The sequence below is a fragment of the Mastomys coucha genome, unplaced genomic scaffold (assembly GCF_008632895.1).
Source record: "Mastomys coucha isolate ucsf_1 unplaced genomic scaffold, UCSF_Mcou_1 pScaffold23, whole genome shotgun sequence".
In the NCBI taxonomy this organism is placed as follows: Eukaryota; Metazoa; Chordata; class Mammalia; order Rodentia; family Muridae; genus Mastomys; species Mastomys coucha.
This window is the reverse complement of record NW_022196906.1, coordinates 102,587,463-102,603,741: the sequence shown is the minus strand read 5'-3', so window position 1 is coordinate 102,603,741 and position 16,279 is coordinate 102,587,463. Positions and strand designations below refer to the sequence as shown.

Genomic DNA, 16,279 nt, shown 5'->3' with positions numbered 1-16,279 from the left:
AGCCTGCAAGAATCCCCTCTGCCCTGCTTTTGAAGACCCTCTTTACTCAGTTCCCTGACTAGGCCAGGGCCATCCTATGACCCTTTCCTCCCCTCGTTGCCTCAAGGTATCTCACTTTCCCCTCCCCAAGTGACCCCTTCTCAGTCCTTCCGTGTGGACAGTCATTGCCAATCCCAGGTCAAGCCCTCTTTCCTAATGGTTTCCTTTGGTTATACATGCATGTTGACTAGGTGAGTGTCATCAATACAGAGACACTCATCCCCATTTGGGCCGTGTTTCCTTTGCTTTCTAGCCAGTCCTGTACAGTTCAGCACAGCCTAGAAAGTATCCTCATTCACTATTGCTGGGCTGCTGCCAATGTGCCTGGCCCTGCAACCTCCCTCAGATCCACAGGCTAAGTGGGGAGATGGGGACAGGTGCAAGTTTTTAGTTTTCTAGCATGGGCAAAGCTCAGGGCCTGGAGGACCTCCATTCCTATTTCCCTGTCATCAGGAAAGCTGGAGCTTCCCTTGTCACTGAAGATGCCCGCTTTCAGAGCTATTCCCCAGACACAGTGTCTTTACAGGTCCCAGAACCTTTTGTCAACACCCGGGTCTCCCTGGTCTTGTCCCTGGGACCTCCCATCCCTAGGTGGTATGCCCCAGATGAGGGCAGTAGAGAACCAGGCATGTTCTCACAGCCAAGGTGGGTAACAGCAGGATGAATGTGGCATGTATGGTATGAACATGCATGTGTGTGTGAGCCTGGCCTTTAGGGAAGATAGGGGACCCAACTCAAAGTATGGATCACGACTGGAGAGATGGCTTAGCAGTTAAGAGCACCGGCTGCTCTTTCAGAGGTCCTGAGTTCGATTCCCAGCAACCACATGGTAGCTCACAATGGAATCCAATGCCCTCTTCTGGTATTACTCATATACATATAATAAATAAATCTTTTTTTTTTTTAAGAAGAGAGTATGGCATCAAGGCAAACCTCACTAGAGCTGGAATGTCACTCAGGAAAGGCTCAATATGGAGTCAAAGGTGGCTACTGAGAAGGTAGAAGGCTGGGGATGACTAGGTCTATCGCAGCCAAAAGCTTCCTCTACAGCATATGACGCCCTTGACTGCAGCATCCTGGCAAGGCTGCAGCTTTAGCTACAGAATGGGAGAGACCCGAACCTGCCTGCAGTTCTTCCATCAGGGCAGCAGAGGCTCCAGAGAGTGACCTTTTCCCCTCATGCCTCCCTGGCTTCAGTCATGTTTTGCTAGATGGCACCATGTCTCCAACCAAGCTCACATTCCATTACATCTTCAGAACCTCCAAACTCCACACCAGAACCAGGCAGGGTGTCCTCTGACCCACGCTTCCCTCTGCCTCTCCCAGTACTGTGGGGAATACTGCCCGGCTTGTGCTTCCTCAGCTCACCCACCTCTCCCTATGGGCTCCATCATATCCTGGCTCACCGGGATTCCTACAGACATGTAACCCAAGTCTCCACGCTAGTTCACAGCTTCTACCAAGTTACTTCTCTTCACAAGCAAAGATGAAATGCCTGGGCTCAGAATGATAGGAACCCAGAAGTCCAGCAGCTCCCCATCTCATGTCTAGCATATTTGTATTTGTAGCCTTTCGGGTTAGACATTAGCTTAGAAATCGAATCTCATTCCAGCGCAACAGATCGGGCACTCGTTCCCACACATGGTTGCTCCATCTCCACACAAAGCCAGGGTTGGGATCATCTGAGTTGTGTTACCCAGAAGTCCAGGTGGTCGCACAGTAGGATGACATGCCTCTTGACAAATGACAAGAGTCAAGACTTGTTTGGCACTTTTACAAGAGGGTGCTGGGAGACTTCTCTTAACAAAGAGCCCCTCTTAACAGATTGACCTAGACTCCAGCTCACACTTACCAGAAAGTTCACGAGGCTCAGACCCTTTGCTCCCACCTTCCCCACAGGCCTCCTCAGGGATCTCATAGAAGCCCGAGGAGCTCAGGAGTGAGGCCTACCACCCCATATTCTCCCAGATCAGAGTTCCAAGGAGTAGCAGAAGGATAAAGCAACTGAGCGAACACTTCATCAGAAGATGGATGGCTAGGTCCTGGCTGCCTCTAGAAAATGGGGAAGGGATCTCTAGGACAACAGCTCAGGACTTGCCTGGGACAGACCTAGAGGAGGGAGTGGGCTTGGGCCCCACTGAGCTCAGGGCTATTCTTGGAGCCTGAGTCAGCGGCAAACAGAGGCAAAGGATTCGTGCCTTGCCTGTCCAGACAGCAGTTGGAAACCAAACCAGAACATTGTGCTCCGGGCTATCTCTATAACCCACAGTAAACACTCAGAAGCAACTTCCTCTGGTACACTAGTGGCCCCTCCTGGTCCATCCTACCAGAATAGAGGCCACCAGAGGGTGGCTCTCAAGTCTTCAGTGAAGATTTTCCTACATAAGCTCCTAATTTCCACACTGAGACCTCAACAGGGTACAGGCTGGGCCTGTAGTTTCCATAACTCCCACATCCTATTCCTGGGACAAGCTGGATGAGGAATATCCCCCATGTAGCTGAGTGGAAACATCTGGGCAGACTCCCGGCAAGCATCAAAGGCTTCCGGCCTCTGCTGCAGCCTCCATGCTTGCCCCCGGCTGAGGACACACGAGACTATGGGAAGGCCTAAGGATTCAGAGGGTGCAGAATGTGAGGGAAGTCTTTGCGCCCAATGGATTCCATGCCAATACTACAGAAGGACAACACAGTTTTCAATAGGACTTTATTGGTGGTAACTGGCTGCATACAGCTGAGCAGCAAGAGTGGTACGTCTGTGGCAGGGACCCCGAGTCCCTGGCCCCGCCCTCCTGCCTGCCAGCACAGACTTCCTGCCTAGAAGCGCAGCCAGAACATGCCACTGCGGATCCGGTTGTAGTCTGGAAGCTGCTCGATGGGGCCTGTGGGGATAAGGCGGGGAGTCAGGGTGGAGTGCCTGGCCTGTACAGGGACACCTGGCCCTGTGCCACACCCAGCTCAGAGAAGCTGCCCAGAGCAGCACAAGACAGGCTTTGAGTGAAAGCAGGAGGAACACATTCCCCAGGGTACAGAGCCTGTCCTTTCATGCCCTGGCCCTGGCAGCCCCACCCCACATGCAGGGTACCTGTTACCTGGTGGGCTGGGGATGGGTGGGGTATTAATGGAAGCAGCTTGGCAGGGAGTTGGGAATTGTTTGGACAGGTTTTCTGAAAAAGAACTCTCTGGCAGACGGTTACCGGAGAGAGCCCCAACTTCCTTCTTGAAGTCTAAGCTGAGAATGGGGGAGCAGAAGGGGAGGGGGTCTGAGGAAAATGACAGAGGCCAGACCTTTAGACTACTTACCATATCCAGCCACTGCTGGACACTGGTCATAAAAGTACTTGGAGCACACTTCACGCAGCATCTGGGCATCCACCTCCTGTAGGGGAGGCAGAGAGAACAGGAGTGACAGGTACTGGGCACTCCTTACCCCGGACTTCCTTGAGTCAACCCATATCTACTTGTTCTTTGGAGCTGTTCCTCTCCCCAAAGGGTGAATGTGCAGGGTTCTCCCTGCCAGTCCACAGCCTTTAGTATCTAATTACCCCCACCCCTGCCAATGGCAGCTGCCTTGGATAATAGATGCTTATGGGAGCAAATTTTTGTTTTGTTTTGTTTTGTTTTTGAGACAGGGTTTCTCTGTGTGGCCTTGGCTGTCCTGGAACTCACTCTGTAGACCAGGCTGGCCTCTAACTCAGAAATCCATCTGCCTCTGCCTCCCAAAGGTGCTGGGATTAAACGCGTGTGCCACCACCGCCCAGCTATGGGAGCAATTTTTGATGTATCAGATTCCAACTCCAATTCTGCAGAGACCCACCAGCCTAAGGCTGCAGACCCTCCTCTAGGGGTTCAATTACCTGAATCCGGCTCTCCCACTCAGCCAGAGGGATGCGACGGCCATAGGTCAGGAGGCTGCGACCAATGTCTTCACACACAGGAGTGGTGCCTTCAAGGGAAGCAGAAAAGCTCATAGATCTGTTTGGTCCAATCTTGGACCCCCGAAGACCTCTAGAACCATGCTCTGACCCCAGACCACAGCCCTTGTTTCCATAACAACAGTACTGAGCTATTGACCTGGGCTACCTCCACTTGCACCTGAAGCTCCAAACACCCACATCTGGGGTGGCAGAGTATCTGTGGCCTTAAAGTCTTCTTTCCCTCCCTCTCTTCTTGTTTTCTTTTGAGGCAAGGTCTTGCTATGTAGTCATAACTGACCAGGAATTTGATAAGTAGAGCAAGACGGCCTCTCTAACTCACCAAGATCTTCCCGCTTCTGACTCCAGAGTGCTAGAACTGCCCAGCTTCTTCCTTTACGATGAGGTCTCCCACACTGCCGCTGGTCCTGCACTCACTCACTTTGTAGCTAAGGGTAAGTGTGAACTCCTGATCCTCCTGGCTTATCATCCAAATGCTGGAGTTACAAGTGTGAAACACCACACATGCCAAGTTTATCCTTTCTAAACGAGGCCACACTACAGCCTGAGTCACAATGAAATATGCTGTATCCCTCTCTAGAGAATGCAGGACTTACCATCCAAATGAGACACCAAGGCATTCCTAAGGATGTTTTTGCCCCGAGTCACCTCACTCTCTGTAGCACTGGTGCACAGGCGCATCCTAAAGCAAGTGGGAGGGTGACAGTGGGGTTGAAGTGATGCTCATGGTGGGGATCCCAGTGTTCCAGGCAATCACCCACAACTCAGGCAGCAGGACTACGCTGAAACTCACCACTGGCCTTGCAGGAAGAAGACCATGTCATCGATGCTCATGGCATCGCAGACAAAGTGTGCGCCCAGCAGCCCGGTCTCAGAGTAGGAGATGTTGAAGGTCTGGAAACTCTGGCAAAGCTTGTTAGCTGCAGCAACGGAAGCCAGCGGGCTGGACAGGTGCTGCCAGAGGCAAGGATCAGAAGCACTCCTCATATCTGTGGCACATATCCTAAGCTCCATAACTCATAAACCACAATCCGGCGCCCTCTGCTGAGGGCAAGCCCCAATGGCTGTTCCTGGTACCTACCACTCCACCACCGTAAGTGCAGTCATAGTGGCCTATGATGGCATTGGCCACTTGGAGAGCCACGTTGTCTGGGTTAGCCCAGCCAGGTCCCTCTACTGCAATGGCCACATGGGCCAAAGGCAGGGCATCATCACGATGGCGGATCTGAAACAACACATGTCAAGTCTGAGAGGCAACCAGACCTCCTGGGAAAACACAGGATGGGAGATGCTGGACTCCTTGCCAATGTCCTGAGGAATCTGACATTGCAAAGACAACCATGTACTAAGGGTCCTCCCAGAGGTCCCCAGCTCAGAGCCCAACCCTGCTACCAGGCAACACACCTCACTGCCAGTGAAGCGACATGGAGTTACACCTGGTACGGCGTCTTCCTCATACACTCGGGAGACATTGCTGAAGTGTTTCTGAGCAAGCTCCAGCAGCTGCTGGTGCTTCACCCCTGTAGGGACAGAGGGTGTCAGTGGTTGCCACGCCTAAGCACAGGGAGTAGGAACACACACGGCATCAGGACAGGAGAAGGGAAGATCCAAGATAGGCAAGATAGGGCATCTCAGGGCACAACGGCCATGGCCTTAGGCGCACGGGACCTAAAAGCAGACCTGGAGGATGGGGAATCTGGAGAAATGGCTCAGCAGTTAAGAGCACTTGTTCTCGTAGACCAGGAACTGGTTCCAAACACCTACATGGTGGTTTACAGCCATTTATAACAATAGTTCAGATCTGATGCCCTCTTCTGACCTCTGTGAACACCATACCCATACCCAGACATCCAGGCAGGCAAGACATGCATACACATAAATAAACCTCTGGGAGGATATTTGAGTGGTTAGAGCTCTTGCCTTAGGTACAATCTAAGCACCACAAATAAAAGTAGAGCTAGAGGCAAGGCTCAGCAGTTAAGAGAGCTTCCTGCTCTTCCAGAGGACCTGAGTTCAGTTCCTGGAACCAATGTCAGGTAGGGCACAGCTTCATGTAACTCATTCCAGGGGATCTAACATCATCTTCTGGCCTCCATGAGAACCCACATGCTGGTGGCATATATACAGAGGCATACAGTCACATATATATATATATGTGCATATATATATGTGTGTATATATATATTATATGTTATATATTATATATATATATACACACATATATATACGTGTGTGTGTGTGTGTGTGTGTGTGTGTGTGTGTGTGTATATAAATCTCTGGGCCGGGCAGTGGTGGCACACGCCTTTAATCTTTAATCCCAGCACTTGGGAGGCAGAGACAGGCGGATTTCTGAGTTTGAGGCCAGCCGGGTCTACAGAGTGAGTTCCAGGACAGTCACGGCTATACAGAGAAACTCTGTCTCGAAAAACCAAAAAAAATAAAAAAATAAAAATAAATAAATAAAAAAATAAATGAATCTCTGGGCCAACCCATACCTCAACAGGTAAGGGCACTTGCTGCCAAGTCTAATGACTGAATTTGATCCCTGAGATCCGCATGGTAGATGGAAAGAACCAACTCCCACAAGTTGTCCACACACACACACACACACACACACACACACACAGACACACACACACGCACGCGCACACACACAGACGTGCACACAAGTACACACATGCACATGACTCTCTAGTTAGTTTGCCTTTCTCTGACCCCATCTAGCAGCAGAGCAAGCCTTAGCATATACATTTCCCCTTGGCCCAAGTCCCCCACTAAACTGACAACTCAACCCTTCAGAAATCTGTTTGAATGACATGTGCTCCCCACCCACCTCTAATTCTAAGCTCCCATTAAAACCTTGGCTGTAATTCTCTGCTTCCCTTTTGAGGTGGCCCTAGTCACCATCAAATGTATATTATCACAGAGCCAACGTTTGTGGCACCCAATGGCAAGGCTACCAAAATAAGCCCATATGTCTTCCACTGGCCCCCAAACAGTATTCTAGGACTAGATGAGGCTAAGAGAGGTTTGTGGCCTGGGCAGGAGCTAAGAGCCAAACTGAAGCATGTACTGGAGAAGGAGCACCCTGTATGGCCAGTCCCAGTGGTGTCCAGATCCCAGCAGAATGGGATCCCATCTTTAAGCATATAAGAAGAGTCACATACCCTTACAGATGGTTGTGAGCCACCATGTGGTTGCTGGGATTTGAACTCAGGACCTCTGGAAGAGCAGTCAGTGCTCTTAACCACTGAGCCATCTCTCTAGCCCTGAGTCACATACCTTAATGACAGGACAAGAACAGAGATCCCTGGAGTCCTCTATGTTCAGAACCAGAAGATCTATGCATTGATAAGCACAGTTTGCCCCCCTCCCCCCAGTCCAGGGCTTCAGCAAACCCATCACTGACCTCCAGCTGCAGCCAGCACCATCCGGGGAGCTTTGTAATGCCTGTTGAGGTAGTCAGTCAAGTCTGTACGCGACAGCCTCCTGCAAGACACACAGCTGAGTCAACTCCTCTCACTCCACAGCAAGCTGAGTCACACAAAACATAGCTGAGAAGAGGCATGGTGTCTGTAAAGAGCAGGCTGTAACACACGTCCCCCTCCATCCCTCTCTGTCACCTACCCCTTCAGGACCCAGGGAGGAACCACGGCAGGCGTGAGCTGATGCTGGGCTCTGAAGAGGCACCTGACTCTGCTGCTGTGCCCTCTCGTGGCACACTCCCCACCAGAGGGACAGCTACACGCTCCCTCCCCCAGAATGTAGGGCATGCATGCAAAGATCCTAAACAGAGCTCAAGACTCACATGAAAACCCCAGAGCTAAAATAGTCATAGGACCAGATGGCAATTCAAAATTTGTATAAATTAGGAAAACAAACAACACAGACAGTTGGACAACCTAAAGGCACATGCTGTTGAGATTATTTCACAATCTCAGCCAGCTCTCACCTGACATTCTCACTGGGCCCCTCCACAGCCTGGGCTAGCGGTGTGCCCTGGAATGCTGTTGCATGCAGGTAATCAAAGACCACATTCTGCATGGAGGCATCATTTTCCTGCATCTCCCGCAGGATCACGTCCCGTTCCTTCTCAATCTGCGAGTCTTCCAGACTACTGTTCTGCACAATATCTGCCAGGAGCTCCACAGCTGGACACAGAAGGATGTGTTAACAGGCACGGTGGTGCACAACCCTAATCCCAGCTTTCGGGAAACCAAAGCAGGAGGATTACTAAGAGTTCAACAACAGCCAGGGGTACAGTGAGCTCAAGGCCAACTTGAGGCACATGATAGTCTGTTGTCTCAGAAAACTTAGGAGCTGACTCGGTGAGTAAGGGCATTGGCTTCCAAGCCTGATAACCTGAGTCTGAGCCCCAGAACCCACATGGCACAGAGGAGCTGAGTCCTGCAAGTTACTGTGGCCAAACACACACCAACGCACACCCATAATTTAAACAGTTTAAAAACCGACACAGTTAGGTGCCCAGTGGAGACAACGTCAGTGTAAAATCCTAAGCCTAGCCCCTCCCACTGTTGTACACTTGTGACAAGGCCACAGCCCCATGGGTTAAGTCCAATTCTGCAGAGAGTCCTCGAGCTCTTGGGAGACTGACTTCTGCATCCCTGGAGACCTGCCCAGTGCCACACCTTCACCCAGGCGTTACCTTTTGGCAGGTCCTTGGACAGTGCCTTGATGAGGTAAGCAGTGTGCTCCCGAGAGCTGTAGGCATTAAGATGAGCCCCGATACTCTCCACCTCCTTCTCTAAGGCATTGCCAGGCCGACTCTTTGTTCCCTGGAATCAGACATCAAGAGGACCAATTAAGGGCTAAAGAGATTGGCTCAGTGGCTAGGAGCACTTGGATCCAGGTTCCATTCCCAGTACCAACATAGTGGCTCACAACCATCCATAACCCCAGTTCCAGGAGATCCAATAGACAAGTACATGCTATACATTAAAAAAAGAACATCCAACCAGAAGTCACAGCATACAGGAGCCCACCTTCTATGCACTCCTTTGAAACCCAGCACATACCTCCCTCGGCAGTCTGTATTCATTAAATAGGCCCTCAGTTGAGCAGACAGCATCATGGACCAATGGATGCGGACAGTCAGTGACAGGAGAAACAGCACAGCTGCAGCAAGTGTGGCCTAGCAACCAGAGCTCGCCTAACAGCCTAACTTTTCCAGTACTCAATGTTCTCCTTACTGACAGCCATAGTCAGATAATCCCACATCCGTGTCCCACTCATGCTAGTCACTCATGTATGTTAGCAGCCACTTCTACAAGACCTGCCCTAGTCCCATGTGTGTGTAAGGCATCGGACTCTCCCATGGTCTGCCTCACGGCACACATTATACCTGCACAAGTGTCTGTGACAACGCACCTGGATGGGTTGTTGATTCTGGCTCCACCTCCCTCCACACCACAGACTTGCCTCAACTTTTTTGCCACTTACAAACAAACAAACAAACAAACAAGAAACCACACACACAGGCCTCTACTTTCTAACTATGGGATGTAGGTAATCAACACAGAGTGTGACATTTTACAAGCAAGGAAGCGTGACTCTGTTATAATGCATACGCGTACATGTGCAAGTTCATTAAGTCCCCACGTACACAGGCACAAGACAAGCCTAGTCTGATGGTTAGCTTTAATCATCAACTTGACACAACCTAGAAACACTGGAAAATCTTAATGAGGGATTATTTAAATTAGGTTAGTGTGTGAGAATTACCATTCTTTAGGGAGCAGGCCCTAAATGATCTAAGACTGAAGACAGCAAGCTGAGCATAAAGCAGCAAGCATGCAAGCAAGCAGGCAGCAAGCAGGCAGGCAGGCAGGCAGCAAGCAGGCAGGCAGGCAGCAAGCAGGCAGGCAGGCAGCAAGCACCCTTGCATCCAGCCTCTCTGCTCTTCACTGTGGGTGTGATGGGACTGGCTGTTCTAAGTTCCAGCCACTTATTTCCCTGCTGTGATAGACTGGCCTTACATAGGGCTCATCAGATAAGCATTCACTTACAAAAACATTTGGCTCCTTCCAGAAGGGTAGCCAGAAACCATGCCCTGAAAGATCCATAATCAGGAGACTAATTTTTAGATCACTGGCCTTTGAGACAGGAAGCCCTAATCTGAGGGAAAACATGGACTTTACAAGACTTACCTTGAAAGCCAGATGTTCCAAAAAGTAGCCTGCTCCATTGTTCTTCTCAGTTTCATAGCGACTGCCAGTGTCAATCCACACTCCCACCTGGACAAGAGAGCACCCACAAAAGGAACCAGCCATCAGTCTAGCACCTGGTCACACCCCGAGTAACAACACAGGTTTCATGTAAGCCCTCATTGATGGTAATGAGGGGGAGAGCTGCTCCATTAAGACCCCCACAATCAGAGGCACAAAAGGGCCACAGCACAGAGAAGGAACCAAATCATACTGCCTCACCTTTTACCTGTCCTATTACCTCACTGGTTATCAGAAATATCCAGCCGGGCGGTAGTGGCGCACGCCTTTAGTCCCAGCACTTGGGAGGCAGAAGTAGGTGGATTTCTGAGTTTGAGGCCAGCCTGATCTACAGAATGAGTACCAGGACAGCCAGGGCTACACTGAGAAACCCTGTCTCAAAAACCAAAAACAAAAACCAAAAACAAACAAACAAACAAACAAAAGAAATATCCAGAAACATTTCTGGTGCTAATGTTTGAAGCATCTGGCCTAGAACTCACAGAAATCCCCCTTGTCTTATTTTCTTTTAAAAATAATTTATTTTTATGTACACTGGTGTTTTGACTGCATGTATATCTGTGTGCAGGTGTTGGATCCCCCTGGGACAGGAGTTACAGACAGTTGTGAGCTGCCATATGGGTGCTGGGAATTGAACCCAGGTCCTCTGGGAGAGCAGACAGTGCTTGTAACCCCCGAGTCGTCTCTCAGCCCCCTGGCCCCACCTTATTTTCAACTGTGCCCATTTACTTGGCTCTACAACTCTAATTTTTTTCTAGGCATGAAGCCCATCATTTGCAGACAGTTGTTTACTTTCTGTATTCTAAGAGTCATATGCGAGCTAGGTGAGGTGTCCCAAGTCTGTAACCCTAGTACTCTGGAAGGCCAAGGCAGGATTATGAGTTCAAGGTTAGCCTGTTCAACACAGCAAGACCTTGTCTCAAAAACCAAACAAAGGACCAAAACCCAATACACTACATGGCCTTTGTTCTGATGGTTTGTTCATGAGAAGAGGCAGAGACTGGCTTAGCCACTTTGTAATTCATCATTTTAAGAAGGTACTGAAGCAGGGTGTGGTGGAACACACTATTAATCCTAGCAGAGATAGGTTCCAGGCCCAGTTACATAGTGAAACCTTGTCTCAAGAACAAAGAGGAAGGCAACTTCCATAGTGAGACCCTATAATGATGGTCCAGTAACTTTTCCACATGGATCTCGCCACATTGCTAAGCTGGTCCTGAACTTCTGGGTCAAAGCAACCCTCATCTTCTAATCTCTCAAACATCTGTGACTACAGGCACGTACCACAGTACCTGGCTTCATTACCACTCCACTGTACTTCAGCAGTGGTCATCACACGCAAAGCCCCATGAATACTTACTAACTACTTTACCATGATGTATATCTCCCGACCTAAGAGAAGCTTTAGTCACTCATACATTTACCACATTAAATGCTAAGTGTCCCCCTTCCACCCAATGTAAGTATCTTCTTAAACGGGGATATGCTATGAGTATGTGCATACTAAGTGTCTGTGGAGATCCCTCGGAGCTGGAGTTCCCGTCAATCAGGAGCCACATGAGTGGGTGCTGGAAACAGAACCTGAGTTCTGCAAGAGCAATATAAGCTTTTACTGACGAACTATCTCTACACACACATCCCCCACCATGTTCCAGAATAACAACCTTAATATTCCTTTCAATTTTTAATTTTTGAAATGGGATCTATGTAGTCCTGGCTGGCCTTGAACTAAGAGATCCACCTACTTCTACTTACAAAGTATGAATCTTAATATTTTGAGTTTTTTTTTTTTCCTTATTTTTGAGACAGGGTGCCATATAGCTGAAACTGGCCCTGATCATCATTCTGTAGCAGAGGATGGCATTGAACTCCTGATCCTTCTGCCCCCACCTCTCAAGTAATAGGATTATAGGCATGCAAGAATCAATCGTAAACACTCTCTTGACATGCTATAAAACACACTTCTTACCCACATGGTCAAGCTTTTGATTTTCTGTTCACAGCTAACTTAAGTTTTTCACAAACTTTGCTGATACATCACTGTGTCGTATAATTTCAGATAAGCATGCCTTTTTCTTTGTGTGTGAATATATGTGCACCTGTGTGTAGGTGCAGGTGCCTGTGTGCACAAGGTGGCCAGAAGGTACACCATATCCTCCAAAGCTGGACACTGGCAGGACTCTCACCTTGTTACGTAAGTGCTGGGATGTGGACTCCAGCTCTTGTGATTGCACAGCCAGTGCCTTTAACCACTGAGCCATCTCTCTAGCCCCAACATTCACCTTAAATCTATCACCTTAGACTACAACCCACAGCATCCTTTGACTCTTTGCAATGGAAGGATGACCATGGTATCTGGGCCTGTGGAACAGGGCATGACTCCCTAAGCTTTGTCAGTGGCTCCGAGTCTATCCGTGTAGGCTCTACACATGAGGGAGATTACTTTATAGCATATCCTGTGCTTGGTAACAATTATATCACAAGTTCCTAGAAAAAGTAAAGAATCAGGCAACAAAAACATATAACCCTAGGCAGGCAGTGGTGCACACATCTTCAATTACAGCCTGATTTAGGAAGCAGGAGCAGGCAGATCTCTGTGAGTTTGAGGCTAACCTGATCTACAGAGCGCGCCAGGGCTACACAGAGAAACCCTGTATTCAAAAACAACAAAACAATTTAGCCCTTCTAAGTGCGTTGGGAGGATTGGTGCTTAGGAGTTTTCTCACACACCTAGTAAAGACTTCAATTCTTGACTCCATTTTGAAGACTTCCAACTTCTACATTTATTATTTTCTGTGAATGAGTGTTTTGCCTGTTTGTATGTATATGTTTGTGCCTAGTGCCTATGGAGGTCAGAAGAGGGATCCTTTGGGACTGGAGCTATAGTTGGCTGTGAGCCACTGCGTGGGTGCTGGGAATCAAAGCTAGGTCCCCTGAAAGAGAACAAATGCTATAAACCAGAGTCAATTCTCCAGCCCAATTTGCAATTTTAAATAAAGTATTTGTGTTTGTGTGTACCAGTGTACACAGGTACCCAGGAAAGCTGGAAGTGGGGAAGGCCAGAAGAAAGTGTCAGATCTCCTGGAGCTGGAGTTACAGGTGGTTGGAAGCTGCCCAAAAGAGATGCTGGGAACTGAAATCTGGTCCTCTGTAAGAGCAGCCAGCCCTCTTAGCCAAAGAGCAATCTATAGTGCTCCAGATTTACCACTCTTTTGGATAATCACCCAATTCACTGTAATCTTCAAAAGCATTCTTTTTCTTCCTTCAGTGCTATGTATCAAGCTCTGAGTTACATTTCCCAGTCTTTCAGAGGCATTTATTTCGTGTGTGCAAGTGTTGCACATACATGCGTGTGCACACTCTACCATATAAATATCTACGGAGGGCAGAGGAAACTGGGTGCTTTTTCTTATGACTCTACACCTTTTGTTTTTTGTTTTAAGATTTCTTACTTCTGAGCTAGGCACTGGAGGCTCATGGCTTTAATCCCAGCACTTGGGAGGCAGAGGCAAATGGATCCTCAAGTTTGAGGTCAGCCTGATCTACAGACTGAGTACCAGGATAGCCAGGACTACAAAGAGAAACCCTGTCTCAAAAACAAAAAAATTATTTTTATGTATGTGGGATGGTGAGATGGTGTAGGGTTAGGAGCTGCTCTTCCACAGTACCCAGGTTCCATTCCCAGCACCCACACAGTGGCTCACAACCACCTGCAACTCCAGTTCCAGGGGCTGTAATGTCCTTTTCGGGCCTCCATAGACATTATGCACAGACATGGTGCACATATATACATGTGTGTAAGCCACTCATACAGGTAAGAGTAAGACCAGCTAAACACACTAGTCTCCAACCCTCAAAGTACTGGTGTTAGACCTAAATCACAACGTTGAGGATACAAATTCAGGTCCCCATGCTTGGGTACCAAGCTCTTTACCCACTGACCCATCTTCCCGTTCCTTCAGAGGCATTTCTTGAAGTGCATTCCTGGTTAAACCTACAAATTACATAGCCTAGGTGGTGCGTCTAACAGATCTGGATGTCTTTCTGTAAATAACCCAAAGTCTGTGAAATCACATTCTGTTTCGTGGCAAGAGGAGAATCACTTCTCTCGGGTAGGCAGAATGAAAAGCTGGAAAAGAATTCGGCCCCGTCCTTGGCAAGCATCATAGCGTTGGCTGGCCCGCGGTCGCTGTGAAGTTAAGGCAGGGTTGAAGTCAAGTACGGGGACAAACCCGGCAGTAGGCCAGTCTCCACCCAAAACACGGAAGAGTGGAGCCCAAGGTCACATCCCAACCTGGGACAACACAGCGGGCCTCATCTGGAGGAGTGGCACACACTCACCGTGCAGGTGGCGTGCGAGGACTGCTCAGAGGCCACACGCAGCCCGTTGTCCAACACGCTGACCTGGGTCTCCGGCACGCTCTGGAGGGCCTGGGCGAAGGTTGCGGTACCCCGCAAGGCAGGTAACCTCAGCAGGGCCGGCTAAAGGAAGAAGGCGACCATTGTCAGAACTGTTCTCCAAGCCGCTGGGACCTCGGCTATACCCATCCCCGCCCTCCGCCATGACCTTCCCACGGCCCTGACCCCCGCGACCTCCCCGCTCCGATCGGCCACTGCTCAGACAGCCTGCTCCTCATCTGAGTACGAAAGCCCTGAGCCCTACAGCCCAACGTCTCGCTGCCATCTCACCGAGCGGCGGGTGCGAAGTAGCGCTTGCGTCCCGGAGCAGGCCGCTCGGCAGACTGCGGACGCCGCCATCTTCTAACTTCCGTCAGTGGAAAGCCGCGCTGCGCGTGCGCAGAGTGGAGTCTGAGGCGCAGGCGCTGTAAGGACGACCTGGTGCTCGATCGCCCCCTGTTGGGCAGCCAGTCCATTAGCAAGAACTAATCGCATGTCGTCATTTGGTCAGTGTGCCTCTAAGCGCTTCGGTACACCAGCCTGCGACTGGTTCCATGCAACGCCTTCTTCCACCTGAAGGAGGCGGTGTGCCACTGCGGGAGATGCACCGTACGCCAGCAGCACCTCTGAGGCCTGGAGGGCAGTGGCTCAGATACACATGGAGCCCAAGGGCTGAAGCACTTGCCTGTCTGTGCAAGAAGGTGTCCACTAAAGTTAGTTTAAAATAATAAAATATGTTTAAATGGTTGACTTGAAAGATCTTTAAACATTGCCAGCCGGGCAGTGGTGGCTCACGCCTTCAATCCCAGCACCTGGGAGGCAGAGGCAGGTGGATTTCTGAGTTCAAGGCCAGCATGGTCTACAGAGTGAGTTCCAGGACAGCCAGGGCTACACAGAGGAACCCTGTCTCGAAAAACAAAACAAAACAAATGAAAAACCCAAATAATAATAATAATAATAATAATAATAATAATAATAATACATTGCCAAAGTAGTATTGAATGTTAGCACTTGGTAAATGGAGACACAGAAGAATTAGGAGTTCAAGGACATCTTCTCTTCTGTAAGGAGTTCAAAACTACCCTGAGTTGTGTAAGACAGTGTCTCCAAAACATAAGGGTAAAAAAAGCATGTATGAAAAAAGGAACATTGTAGAGGTAATTTGTGAAATAGGGCTCCTTGTTTGGAATACAATAACTAAAAAAAAAAAAAAAAAAGCCTGTTTTTTTCTATTTTGTGACTATTTCAAAATATTTTTTAAAAAACTATCTGAAATTAGACAAGAGATCCTTAGTGTGGGCGGCCAGGCAGTGGTGACGCACGCCTTTAACCCCAGCACTTGGGAGGCAGAGGCAGGCAGATTTCTGAGTTCGAGGCCAACCTGGTCTACAGAGTGAGTTCCAGAACAGAGAAACCCTGTCTCGAAACACCAAAAAAAACCCCAAAAAACCCTAGTGTGTATTGATTGAGATCTTGTGGACCCACAGTGAGCCAGGGATATATAGTTGCAAACACACAAAGGAAGAAAGAAAGGAAAATCAAACCTAAGTTACTGGCTTTCTTTTCTTGGGCTACACACTGGGTCATGTGTAGCCCAAGCCGGCCTCAAGTTCACTTTGAAGCCTTGGATGACCTGAACTTCTGACCCTTCTACCTCCCCCTCCC

General features: G+C 49.2%; 1 protein-coding gene across 1 annotated transcript; it reads right to left on the bottom strand.

Annotated features, from left to right (window-relative positions):
* Nucleotides 1-2,726: 2,726 nt before the first annotated feature.
* On the bottom strand, nt 2,727-15,045 carry LOC116073065 (cytochrome b-c1 complex subunit 1, mitochondrial). The gene is made up of 13 exons (XM_031344750.1): nt 14,906-15,045; nt 14,558-14,698; nt 10,139-10,225; nt 8,638-8,767; nt 7,924-8,122; nt 7,381-7,460; nt 5,376-5,491; nt 5,053-5,196; nt 4,765-4,925; nt 4,568-4,653; nt 3,894-3,982; nt 3,340-3,415; nt 2,727-2,918 (listed from the first exon to the last, which is right to left on the bottom strand). The coding sequence occupies exons 1-13, from the start codon at nt 14,972-14,974 to the stop codon at nt 2,854-2,856; spliced, it is 1,443 nt and encodes a 480-aa protein (XP_031200610.1). The 5' UTR covers nt 14,975-15,045; the 3' UTR covers nt 2,727-2,853.
* Between the last annotated feature and the right edge of the window lie 1,234 nt (nt 15,046-16,279).